At 38.0% G+C, this 14091-nt stretch overlaps 1 protein-coding gene across 1 annotated transcript in view; it reads left to right on the top strand.

Annotated features, from left to right (window-relative positions):
* TPPP (tubulin polymerization promoting protein) overlaps positions 1–14091 on the top strand; it is a 73944-nt gene that overhangs the window by 34502 nt on the left and 25351 nt on the right. Inside the window, exon 3 of the mRNA XM_086743087.1 lies at positions 11028–11181. Within this exon, the coding sequence (XP_086599213.1) occupies positions 11028–11181 (154 nt within the window). The remainder of the gene's footprint in view (positions 1–11027; positions 11182–14091) is intronic.

Below are 14091 nucleotides of genomic sequence, written 5' to 3'. Positions count from 1 at the left end.
TCAATTGGATTCAATTATTATTTTTTCTGTGTACAATGGTTTACTTTCAAGGTCCAGTTGAGTTCTAATGAAAGCATAATTTAAGCTCTAATACCTTGAGACTTAATGAGTTAAGATCTTGCTATGTAGTCCTATGTAATAATGCCGTTGTTCCTTGACCTCTTGTAGTTCTGTTTGACTTCTGTCTGAATCAAGTAAGATGTCGTATCATATAGTCATAAAATATCTAGTCCTTAGATAGTGAGCTTTTATGTTCTGAGTCTCATTAATAAAAATAGCACTTATATAACCATTTGATTTCTGCTGTGGAGATTTCATTTTTCTTACCTTTATCAAATCCCACATCCTGTTCTTGGTTAAGTGGCATCATCAAAAGGTAACTTGTCTTCCCTGAATGTCAACACAGTCAAAACATAGATACTGCGTGTGGACAGAAAGCAGTCAGGCTATCAAAAGCCTGAGGGGACTGGGTGCTAACATGAATGTTCATTGGGTTACATCTCTTTTTCTATCTCTGATTGTCATGTATTTATACAAATTCAGGTTAATAATACAACAGAAGTCCTGAAAAATAGCTAATAATCTGATAGCTGTGTGTGAGAATCTTTTTATTTTCACGCTTAAGAACAATTTTATATAGTTTCTATGGATTAACTGCTTGGGATCAAATGCATTCACTTTTGCTTAGAGGATGTTTGGTCATGCAGCATTGACCTTGCCCATGGACATGACTTGTGTTGGTATTCTAGTTTCTACTTTCACACTGCTGGGAAGGAGTGAAACAAAATAAATCTAGCTCCTCTTTTTTTTTTTTTTTTTTTTTTTTTTTTCCCCTGGAACATGAATGAGATGTGAGCTCTAGAAGGATGCTTTATCTGTGTTCCCTACTTTTCTTTTCCTGGGTTATCAAGCAATGAGTTGGTGTGCACTGCTTTAACTAGCAGAGAAAGTTCAGGTGATGTTGGTTCTTTACCCTGCCCTCTCAGCTGTAATGTCTTTGCCATAAGTCACTGCACTTCAACAGCAGAAAGAGCTTGTGAAATAGTAGCAGCTGTATCAGCTTCTTCAGCCCTCTGAAAGATAGGATGCTGAGTATTATTGTAAGAGAATAGTTTCTTATGACTGGGTTATGTAGTAAGCTCATCAGAGCCTGGAGAAGACTGACAGATGAAATTATTAGCTGTTGAGAACTGTTAGTAAATCTTCAGCTATCCTTGACTAATAGCTCATTTATTGATATGAGGCTGACTTAATGAGCACTAACATTTTTCACAATGAGGATGGTGAAGCACTGGAACAGATTGCCCAGAAGAGGTAGTGGATGCCCCATCCCTGGAAACATTCAAGGCCAGGTTGGACGGGGCTCTGAGCAACCTGATTTGGTTGGAGATGTCCCTGCTTCTTGCAGGAGGGTGGGACTAAGGTCCCTTCCAACCATAACTATTCTATGATTCTATGTTTTTCATATTTTGGATGTGCTCAGCAGTGTCCCTGGCAGCTGTGAACTGTTTTAGGTTGTTGCACTGTGGTTATCAGTTTCTACTCCCTCTATGATCTGTGTGTGTGTGCCCAGCCTACTGCACATCCATAAGATGACAAGAACCAAAGAGAACGGCCTTCTGGCGAAGAAACCTGCATATCTGCAAAAGCCTTATTCTGAGGCACTGTGTTCCTGCTTCAGCATTAGTTTGGTCTACCATTTGAGTCTGAGACCTGTCTGCAGCCTCTATTTTTTTTTTTTTTTTCTGTTTCTTACATCTTTCTGTACTTCGGCTAACTTCCCTGCTGCTGAGTTGTGCTGACAAATAGAGACAGTCCTTCATACACTTGAAAGATAGATTTTTATTTTACTGAACAACATGCTTTGTAAGTTGCATGTCATTTATTGGATTCTTTTGCAGAAGTAGACAGCATTCTAAGGATAAAAGCAATACAATTGTGATAAAATTACTGTCTTCTATCCATTGTGTGTGTACAGTTACTGCCTTCTTTGTGTAGAGTCCAGGGGAATTGACAGCTAGAAAAGTTGAAGTCCTCCCAGACTGCTTGGTAGCGCATGTTTCTGTCTGTTTTCAAACTCAGGTACATGCCTGTCATGAGAAAGGCATTTGCAAACTCCTTCGACGAAAGTTGAGGCATGCACTTTCTTCAGGCTTCACTGTGTTCCAAATACTTCCTTTGCAGCTTTTTATCAGTAGCTAACCATTACATGGACCTTTGTTCTTAAATATCCATATATAACATTATTCTTGTTCTCTTAAATGGAAAAAAAAACAAACAAACCCCTAACAAGTGGATTCTGCTACTCTCTTAAGCTAATTTCTTCTCTTCCTCTAAGTCCTATGTAACCATCAGACTTACTTTCTGCTTGGACTTTTTCTTTTTCTCATCCTCCTTCAGTCCCATTAATCTCTTTAATCCTTTTAACTGATTCTGGGGTTTGCTTTCCTTTGGAAGCTTTTACTTACTACATGCTTTTGCCAAGTATTTTTTTTTCTGCAGCCCCCCTCTTCATTCCCTTCCCAGTATTATTTTATCTGATAGGCTCATAGCTTTTGAGTTTGCTCTTTTTTTTTATTTTTAACCTCAGGTTTTATTTTAATGGAAATGTGTTTTCACTATGAGTGAAGGACATAAGAAGGAAATGCTGCAAAAATAAAGCCAAGAGCAGAAAAAGATTAATTTCAAATATAGAGGAGAATTTTTGTAAGAGAAGCCTAAAATGTTTAGGTTAAAATAAAGCTGCTGGTGTAGTGAGCTACTGAGATCCTCTTGCTTCAGAGCAAGAGCAAGATCCTCTTGCTTCAGGTTCTCAAAGCACGGCAGTTCACAAGCTGTCACAGTTTCAGATACTTAGAATGAACTGGGTGCACTCTGCTTTACCCTTGCTCAGTAATGAGACAAAAAGCACCTGGGGGAAAATGGCACTTCCAGGTTTGGTTCCTGAGTGAATGATGTGTGTTCTTCTGCCCTTGCTGCCCACTCCCTGACTCCAGCAAGGTTTCTGCAAGTCATGACTGTTGCTGTGATATAGAGAGAACATTTTGCACTGCATTTTGAGTTGTGCCTCTCTTATTGCTTTGCTCTCCTGGAATGATGAGAAAACTGATGATGGCATTGCCTTGTGATTGTGGGCTATATGAAGCCATTCAGTCCAACTTCTTATGTCTGACTTGACCAAGATGCTAGAAGTTGTATTTGTGGAGTAATTGTGAAGGTCATCTGGATGTCTTCTTTGCCAGCCTTAATCTTTCTCTCAAGGGAATCCACTTCTGGTAAATAGTCATGCACTCAGATGCCTGTGTTCCAGAAGTGACCACTACTTCAGCTGAAGATCTCTGTTGTATCTTCTTCCTAGGATCGTTTTTCTGAGGATATCTTCTAGAAGGATATCTTCTTTCCTAAGAGTTTGCCAATTTACTTCTGCTTGCATCAACATCCAGATGTCTAATTTTAATGTCCCAGTTCTTCCCATAAATTGGGCAGAAGACTCTGATGCAAGGTCATATCTCAAGTTCTGTTTTTGTAATGGATTCTTTTACAACTACCTTTCTGTAGAACTATTAGATACTGCAGTGCAAAGGACCTGCTAGAATTGCATTACAGTATATTTCCTTCCTGCCCCACCTCACCTTCTCCCTTTAGCTATATTTGTAAAACTTTTACAGAAGTCTCTGCTTTAGGTTAGTCATACACTAGTCAGTTTTATCCAAGAACTGTGTTCTCTTTTTCTTCTGTAAGTTTTTTTGCATTGCATATCTACATTTTGTAACTCCGTGTAACTTCTTGACTGATATATAGCAAGAAACAGATCTTCACAGGATATGTTAAATACTCCATAAGATTGCAAGGTTCTATCAGCCTGATTAGCCTACCTAGGCACCTAGCTTTAGTTTGGGACTTCTTTTATGCCTGTGAATTGTGGGGCTGATGGTTGGTAAAAATGCTGAGCTGTGTAGTGCAAAGAGAGCAGAAAGTGAAAATTGTGAACCACAAAAGGAAAAAAAATAGCCCTGTGGCATAATCTGCTTCTTGGTTAAACAGCTGAGCCTTAGACTTTGTGCTGGTAACATTACAGACAGACATTCTTGGAAAAAAGAATGCATCTGTTAGATGAGTGATGTATTTTGCAGAGATCAGTATGAAACTTTTTTGTCTGTGGTACCTTTTTACTGTCAATGTGTACAATACAAATACCACTAACCATTGCTATTTATGTACATTATGTTTATAGACTACATCAGGGAGACTTGGTGTGTTATCACAAGTAGCAAGAAAAGAATAAATGTCAGTTCTACTAAATTAACAGGAGTGAATGCTTTGGGAAGTATCGCAGTAATAATAATAAAGTTGCTGCTGTCAACTGGTAAATTTGAAAAATCTATTTGTATGAAAATCAGTGAATTTCAGCTGTACTGAGTTTTTAGTATGGCAGATTGTTCTTGGAAGAAAAGTAAAAAATTCTGAACAAGTTGAGCCCAATCCTTCTCTTAACTTAAAAAAAAACAAAAAAAAACCAAAAACAAAAAAACCCCCCACATGTGTTAGAAGAAACACTTCCCATTTCCCTTTTTATTTGTTAAGATAAAGTAGAAACAGCTAAAGTTCAAAGTTTGGTCTGAATGTCATTGGGTAAGAAATAGGCCTTTTTAGGGTTTGGAGTAAAAAGTCTGACTTATGGTCTCTCAATGTTCTCATGTCACCTTTATTTTTTATTAATATGAATAATTTAAATGATTAATTCTGATAATTCAGAGTTGTTTCTTGTTAATTAGTTAGCAGTTACCTACATGGATGTGGGAGTGGCAAATCGGAAAGAGCCTGATTAAACTTATTGTGCCAGTAAGTCAGAAACTGTGACAAATAACCCACTTGCCAGTGCAATCCTTCATTTTGTCTTCTGAATGAATGAGACTGCCTTGGGAAGGGAATAAATATAGGGAGTACCCAAAATCCTGTTTGTTCTCATTTACAAGAGATGATGACGCTGTTGAGTTTTACTTGACCACCTGGTTGATTGAGACACCGAAGTCCATGGTGAATTTAAACTAAATAAACCTTACAAACAAAACTCCTTGTACAAGAGTTTATGCAAACACAGTTGTTAGGCTCCCATCTCCAGTTACTCTGTCTTCAGATCCTTGTCAGACTTTCTATACTTCTTAGACCTTTGTGGGTAGATGACAACTTCCATGGCAAAACAATCCTGGTTAGTGTATCCTGCTGTAATCCTCTCTGGCATGCTAGCAAGAATAGACGCTTCTCTCAGTATTTTTACATCTTCTTTCCCCTCTTCAATCTAAAAATTGAAAAGAAAAGTTACCTTTTGGGATGGGACTATGGGATGACTTTTAGTGGCTCAGAGATTAAGACAAAAAACTGTTAAGTTGGAGACTTTGCTATATTAACACTGAACTCAATAGTGCTACGGAGGTAAAGACTTCTAACGCTAGTCAAGGATTTTGTGTATTGGGTATCTGGAGTGTATCTGTATAGCTTTTCTTTTCAGCTACAATTGTAGACAACTGTTAATCCAAATAGTATTCAAGTCCAAATAACATAGAAGTATTAATTTGCAACAGTACATTTTCACGCTGTATTGTTCCAATCTTGTGAACACAGGACACTATTAGTAGTAATATTTGCAAATGAAAAACTGCATCACTTGCTATTGCGATCCACTTTGGGTCAATGTTTGATCTTTTAAGCTTTATATTCACTATGCTGACGTCCAGGCTCAGAACTGCTGCTTTTACATATGTGAACTTGGGCTCCAAAGAGCAAACTGAGGAATTCCAGCTATAGTTCAGAATCTCCCCATTTATAGTGGTTACATGTGGGAGAGACCATCAAGGATGGAGAAGTGATGTGAAGCTTCCTAAAATTCTTCTGAGTGTGTTCAATCTGTTCCCAAAGGTAAGCATAGATACAAGCAACTTTCATGAATGTACCATGAATAGACTGTTTCATCCACTGGAGGATGATGCATTAGAGTAATTCTGTTTGTAAGAAGCAGAGCTTAAAATAGAATGGCATGTAAGAATGTGTCCTTCTAAATATAAAGATTTCTTTGTGTCACAATTAAGTATAGGGCTTTAGAAATTTATATTATTTATGTCCCTCATTTTGTGCTTTTCATTGATGTGGCCAACCTTATGACATCTGTTTTGTAAAAGCCTTTTTTTTTCCTTTTTTTTCCTTCTCCCTACCTTCCCTCTATTGTTACTGTTTTCCATTTTGTTTCATTTTTTGGTTGGCTAGTTTTAATTTGCATTTCCACTGTCTGATTGTGTCATATTTCTGTAGCTGTTCACACATTCCTTCTATTCCATTCCTCTTCTTTTTTCCTTTCTTTCTTTTTATTTTTTTTTTTTTTTATGTACAATATTTTATATTCTTTCTAGGTCTCTATTAACTATCTGGAGTGCCAAACCTAAGAGAAGAGTGTTAATAGCTGAGCAATCCCCCTTAGCATACTTAATTGTAGATAAGTTGTTTGAACTTGTAACACTTGGGATACAAAATATATTTGTTTTGTTATTCCCATGGAAACGAGATATTTATAATGAGCTTCTAAAACCATGTTACAAATATACAGAAAGCAGCCGATTCTTTGTAGCAATTGCTTCATAGAAAGAAACTGGTTTGTTTGGGATTTTTTAGTGGATTTTTTTTTTTTTTTCAGTTTAACTTCATGAACTCTGAAAAGCTAATGTCAGGAAGGAGTTTTCCTGAATGTGAACAGGACATTAAAAATAGTGGAAGTAAACTGAGGGTAAAACTGCTTTATATATCATGCAGTGTTCATGGTATTATAATTTTTCATAGAATCATAGAATGGTTAGGGTTGGAAGGGACCTTCAAAGGTCATCTAGTCCAACCCCCCTGCAAGGACCAGGGACATCTTCAACCAGATCAGGTTGCTCAGAGCCCCATCCAACCTGGCCTTGAGTGTTTCCAGGGATGGGGCATCAACCACTGCTCTGGGCAACCTGTTCCACTGCTTCACCACCCTCATTGTAAAACATTTCTTCCTTATATCAAATCTGAATCTACCTCCCTCTATTTTAAAACCGTTATCTGTCATCATATCACAACAGGCCCTACTGAAGAGTTTCTCCTCATCTTTCTTATAAAGCCCCCTTGAGGTACTGGAAGACTGCTATAAGGTCTCCCCAGAGCCTCCTCTTCCCCAGGCTGAACAGCCCCAACTCTCTCAGCCTGTCCTCATAGGAGAGGTGCTCCAGCCCTCTGATCATCTTCGTGGCCCTTCTCTGGACTCTGTCCAACAGGTCCATGTCCTTCTTATGTTGGGGGCTCCAGAGCTGGATGCAGTATTCCAGGTGGGATCTCATGAAAACAGAGTAGAGGAGCAGAATCATCTTCCTCTACCTGCTGGTCATGCTTCTTTTAATGCAGCCCAGGATGTGGTTGGCTTTCTGGGCTGTGAGCACACATTGACAGCTCATGTCCAGTTTTTCATCCACTAGTACCCACAAGTCTTTCTCCACAGGACATTTTTCTGGACCTGGATGAGGCTGGTCCTGTGGCTTAGGAGTGTGTAAATCAAGAGCTAGATAGGTTTGTTGAGAGACTTTGCCTCTGTCATTTCTACCTACGCAGCCTGTTTTCTCCTCTGCATTCAACCTGTGACTGTACAGATAGAAGAGCAGGTAGGAGCATGCTGTCCTGCTGAGTAACAATGATGGCAGCAGCTGCTTAGAGCTCTTTGAGACCTGCCTCTAGCAACAAGCAGGGGTTGTACCATTGCTACTTGGTAATTTAGATCCTATGGTACATGGCATACTGAAAGTGCCAGAATACATTGTTAATCAAGAGTTTTGTTCTTAGGGTTTTCTACAAGACTTGGTGTACTTTGCAACTGTAGATTTTTTTAGTTAATTGTGATGACTTTCAAATGGGTTTGATATTATTGTAATAGATGGAAGAGGGAGAGAGGATGTTTTTGGAGTGTAGAAAAAGATATTGAATTTCAAAATTAAAGCTGCATTGTTTAGGAAACTTTTACTTGGGATAAAGTTCCAAAAATTCCTTTAATCCCAAATTTATTTTTAGTGTTACTCCAATTCATATTTTTCACTGGTAAAGAATATTTGCCATTATGCACATTTGTTTGGTTTTTTTTTTTGAAGGGGGTCCAGCAGTGATACTACGTTGCTCATATATGTATCCAATTTGTGGTTACACCGTAAGTTGGAGGGAAATAAAACCCTCATTTCCTTTCCCCATCTTAGCGTGATAGTGAAAAGACCAAATGTGAGAGGTAGGAATAGCTGTGTCTTAGACCAGAAGGAGATGTTCTTCATTCCTCCTGGCGGCCTTATTCATGTGTTTTTCATTTTAATACAGAAAAAAAAAAGTCACACTCTTCTATTTGGTAAGTGCAGAACCAAAAATTCTATGTATGTTAAGAAAAAGAAAAGGAGTCAACATGAACTTCAACAGTTTTTGCTGCAAGTGGTATTCCCTTTCCCATTGCGGTGATCCTGACTGATGATCCAAGCTATACTGTAGCAATCCTGACTGGAAACTTCCAGGTAATCTGTGTGCTACAGAAAATTTTGGTTGAAAGGTCTGTATGTTAGACTTGGCTGTGAGTCTGTAGTGAACAAGGGCCTTAGTGTGGTGTTTTGCTGAAGCTTTGCAGTGATTGCCAGTGCTGTCTTTTTCTAAATGAGAGGCAAAACAAAATGAAGTCCTGACCTCTTGAGCTAGTTAAAAGTTCTTGGACATGTTTCATCAGAAGAGGGATGTTAGTCCTATTAATGAGAATCTTGGACAAATCCCAAGTAGTTAATTGTGGTTTTTTCCATGTGTCTTTCTGATTAATGAAATTCTAGGTTATATTTTTAATTTCTACTGTCATGATGTTCTTTTACTAGCTAATTCCATGAGATACTCCAGCACATCCTTCACTTAAAGCAGAAAAGTAGTTGCAAAGAGCAAAGTTTGGTCAAAAAACAGATAAAGTTTATTTCTGTCTAAAATAGGGAGTGGGAAAGATGTAGGGATTTGCTACATGTGTTGGAAATAAAAAATACTAGTAATGAACAGTATGTAGAGGGTTGTGCTAGTGTTGAATTTTGTTGTGAATAATCAATTTCTCCTTGTTTAAAAACCCTGGGATAAAATTTAATTTTGTGTTTAATTAATTGAAGTAGGAGTTACTTCCTAACTGTTGGTGTCTAAAACGGAGATATGTTCCTTCCCCCTTAGATTAGTGGAGGCACACTCCACGTGAGGGGGATTTGAACTCTGAAGGTGTCTGAGAGAAGATTAAAGATAAATCGATGATAGATAGAGGAATTGCTCTTTACAGTCGCTCTTTTTGATGCTTGAATTAAAATTAGATTTCTATGCATAGTTTTTCTAGCCTGAGATTTCTGTTGCCAGTGCACACTTTCTCTATTCTTGCATCTATCATTTATTTCTGTATAAACAGCTGTCACTGTTGAAAGGACTGGTCTGGGTTGTATGGTGTGGTGTTTTTTGTTTTTTTGGTTTTTTAATTTACTTGAAATGCTCTCTAAATTGGCATTAAAAAAATGCTCAAGCAGCAAACAAAACTCATGTAGGAGCCTGTTTCCCAGCAACATAGTGTCCCAAATATTTCTTTGACTTTGAGGGTTTCATACTGTTGTAAGCAATGGAAAACATCTTCTGGTATTAAAGATGGTACCATTTAGGGTTACTTCAGTGTAAAGATCAGAACATCTTTTTGAAATTTTTTCTATTTGATCCATTAAATTTTAGCTTAGAACATATGGCTAAATTTTGGTGTGTAAATTCTTGTTCTAAAGATCAGGGAATCTGTAAGTTAATAACACAGGAAAAGATGTGTTTTGTGTGTGATATAATTCATAGCAAAGAATTATTATTTCTTTTTAATGGTAAGTAATCTCATTAATGCTGTAGCCTCATACCTGAATTTTAAAATGAGGAACCCTAAAAATAGTTTTGTGTTAGGGAAAAGAAAGGAACAGTGTGTACTCCACTATGTTATCTCCTGCCTAAGCTGAATATTTTCAAATGCTAGAAAACAGACTTGCATTAATCTCCTTTCGGTTAAACACATGAATGTGTTAAACATGTGAATGCTGAATTTCTCTGTATGAGTTTTATTATTTGAACCCTTTGACCTAATGGGTGTAAAAGATCTGCAGCAGTGACTGTATAAATAGGTGTTTGTGAAGTGTGAATTTCTCACTCTACTTGTCAGATTTTGCACTGCACACTGCTGTAGCAAAATCTTCTCCATGAAAAGTAAACCTAAGCAAGTAATTTACTAGTGTGGAAATATGGGCTTCCTATTAGTGAAAAAAACAGCAAGTTTTCAGCTCTGAGTTTCTGGGGGGTTTATGAGTTTATCAGACTGCTATATTGTGTTTTCCATGAACCTGTGAATGTTTTATGAAGGTGGTAATCTAAGAAGGAAAAAAACAGGTTATTGAATTTAAATTCATCACTTTAATAATAGTCTAATAGAGGAGAAATTTCAAGTTTTTTAAAGCTTTTCAATAGTTTGCCTTACACAACAGCATTATTCTTAATTTAGTTGTGAATGCATGAATAGTGATCTATGAATAACAATATGTCATAACCAGTTATTCAAAGAGGAATAAAAAAAATCTTAAATAACAAAACTCACCTAAGATGCTTCAGTTCTTGTCTGTTATACATCCAAGCTTTATAAGTGATCAACCAAATGAGACTGTTTGATTTGATGAGCTGTAGGCATTTAGACAGCAGGCCAGTTCCCTTTATTTCCTCTTTATTTCTGAATGTTCATCAAGGGACATTTCTAAAGCACTATCCTACTGATGTACGTAAAAAAAAGAAAGTTATGTTCCTGGGATATGTTTTATTTGCCACCCTAAATGGGCTGCATGTTCTGTTCTGTCGCAGTTTTCTGTTGTTCACTGTGGTGCACTGACACCATTCTGCTATTCTTGGAATGCTTGTTATGCTCCCTTGTAATTTCTTTCAATTTCTGTGTGTTTCAACAGGGGAAAGTCTTCCAGAACTATCACTTTTGAGCAGTTTAAGGAAGCTCTTCAAGAACTCTCCAAGAAGCGATTTAAAGACAAGAGTGATGAGGAAGCAGTTCAAGAAATATATAAACTAATTGAAGGAAAAGCCCCGATTATATCAGGAGTAACGGTATGCTACTGATCTAATAGATAGATTGTTCTAACTGTCTGTGTTCTACTGCAGTGTTGTTACGTTCACCTGCTTCCCTTTACAATCTGCAAATCCCAGCAGCATGCCTCTGTGGGCCTGGAGGCAATAGCTGTGCAAAGAGGAAAGATTATGCAACAGCTGACTATTGCACTACTGTGTGTTCTTGTGTGCCACTGTCATTGCTTCCGGTAGGAACTGTAGTACCACCTAGCAGCACAGTCAGGAAAATTCAAGGAGAGCTCTTGCGTGTGGTTAGAACAGAAATGTTCGCAAAGAATGGTGAATCCAAGTCAAAAAGTGTAGAAGGAAATTATGTTTAGAACCTCATTAAATAGTTCTAAGATATTGTGTGAAATACCAAAAAGACTAAAGTAAAGATATCTTAAAATACATTTAATACACCGTGTGAATTCCAGAAAACTGGAAATCTGGGAATAATTATCATGTGGTCAGGTCTTCGTTTTTAGTTTGTTCCAAGTCTGTCAGAACTATAATGTTCTTTCTTTTTTTTTCTTTTTTAAATATTGACATTAAGCTTTATATATGAAAAGGAAGTTATGAAGCCTAGTGTATGTAAGTTTGGTTGCCCTTTTAAATGCTCAGGTGTTAGGCAAGCTTTTCCCTGTAGTTTAGGAGATACCGGAGTGTTTACCATGAATTTGAATATTCCTGTCGGTTCAGTTCATCTGCTTAAAATTTGTGATCCTCCATAATTTTGACTGTAGAGCTGTGAATGAAAATCTAATTGTAAATACGCTTTCCAGAAATTGGTTCTGCACAAATGAACAGTGGAAATGTGAAGTGGAGGGAGCTCTTTTTGAGCTGCACAATTTGTCAGATTTTTACAAGATTTTGTTTTATTACTCTTGTACTCTCATTTGAAACAAGTGATAGTTTTGATACAAACTTAAAATAATGAACCTTTCTTGTTGGCCTTCACTCATTTTAGTGAGTTTGAATAATTTGTTCATCTACCAGGGATTCTCCCTTTGAATTGTGCGCATTTTTCTAGGCCTTACTCCAGATTCTGTTTTGGTATTTCAACAGTCAGATGTTGAAATGATCAATGACTGCTAATAAGGGAACAGCCTCTTTCTGCGTGGATGACAGGGACAAGGTGATGAGAGAGCTTTGCAGATGCACAGTAGTATCATGTAGGTGCTGGCAGAGGTATGGGAATGTGCCAGCTGCAGGAGGAGAGAAATGGAGAGGGAATATGAGCCAACAGTATGAGGCTTGCCTGTACTCCTATTTTACGTGCAGTCCTGGAGAGACTTGGAGAAGAAGTGAAGAAATAATGGGAGAAGTAGGGGGATCACAATATTCTCTCGTACTTTCTGGCAAAGTTAGGAGCAGGAGGCAGAGCTTAAAAGGGAGGGACATTGCAGCTGGGAGTGTGGGGGGAAAAAATCCCAAATTTTATGTTTGTTTTATCATGCCAATTTAGTTCTCGGGTGGTAAAAATGGCCCAAACGCTTGGATGTTAAAGGCATTAAAATAAATACACAGCCACTCTCCCTCCAGCAACCTGTGAACACAGATATGAAATCTGTATACAAGCGTTCTAGTGCTTTGTTTTCTTTGGGAAGTCTATGTCCTGGAAATTTTAAATTTTTAGTTGGACTGCTTTCTATATGGTCAGACAGACTATATGAAGCTTTTCTTAATCTGTTCTAGGATAACTCAGTCATGCCATGTAGTGTGTACCCTGCTCTGTATAGCTCTGCTGTAGGACATGGGTTCAGGTTTCCAGCAGAAAACTTTAGTTTGACTGCTGACACATTAATCTAAAAATATTAGAGAGGGAGTTGAAAGCATGATTAAGTGAGGCTTGAGGATAAGCGTACTTAAGCAGCATTTGGAGATTTTTGTGTCTTAACTTCTTATGTTTTGTGCTTTGTGTTTGGGGAGGGGTGGAGGGGCAGGGCAATAAGTCTATACTGCCTGGGGAAACCACTGCTTCAACAGAATGGTTAGAAAGTTTACTTTCACATCAGACAATGAGTAGTTTAGTGTACATTGTGATAGAAGATTATTTTTTTATTTTTCTGTTTATTTTTTCTTCTCCTTCAGAATGTTGTAGAATTACAAAAATCCCTGCTTGTGGTTGATGTGATTGAGAAGGCTCAGCAGCCAGACATTGAAACTGAATGAAATTTTGGGCTGCTTTCTAATCTGCAACGGAAGGTGTATGGTTGACTTGGTCACACAGGCGGAAAAACACCAGGCAAGTGATAGGGTTTAATAAAGCCATGGTTTTATTAGCTCATTTGGTAGTGATCTGGCACTAGAATATACAGTCCAGGTCATATATCTTTGACAGTTTACAATCAGAGATATAAACAAAGTCTAGGGCCTTAGTTGCCCTCACTCCTATGCAAAGGCTACAAGAGTAAGACTAAGGTTCTTCCTTTTCCTGAACCAAAAGCTGTGTGCTGTAACTATGTAGGATGCATTTCTACACCTCCTGTGGAACAGTTACTTCCTTTGGTCATTGCTGGCTCTTAAAATGAAACCAATTTAACCTCAGCATATGTTCAACAGGGTCCCTGATATAGAAATGTAGCATAATTTCAATTGGAAGGGACCTGATATGATCTCATTCAACCTTCTGCTCACAGGAGGGCTAAGTGCAAAGCTAGATTAGGTTGCTTAGGGCTCAGTTCAGTTAAATTTTCTGTGAGAGTGGTGTGGGTGACAGACCAGTACAGCCGCAACAGCACCTTGAAAGCTTTAAAAGATGGGTGCTCAGGGTGATGGTGATGTGGACAGTTTTGTAGCCTCACAAAAAAAGGACCTGTTAGGAAGACAGCACAGAAGCTAGAGTACAGCCCACAGAGCACAGCAAATGAGGCATAGCAGTTGTTGCAGTTGTGCAGAGAGGCTCAG

The sequence above is a fragment of the Chlamydotis macqueenii genome, chromosome 2, assembly GCF_036417535.1.
Source record: "Chlamydotis macqueenii isolate bChlMac1 chromosome 2, bChlMac1.mat, whole genome shotgun sequence".
Lineage (NCBI taxonomy): Eukaryota > Metazoa > Chordata > Aves > Otidiformes > Otididae > Chlamydotis > Chlamydotis macqueenii.
This window is presented reverse-complemented; position numbering and strand designations above follow the sequence as displayed.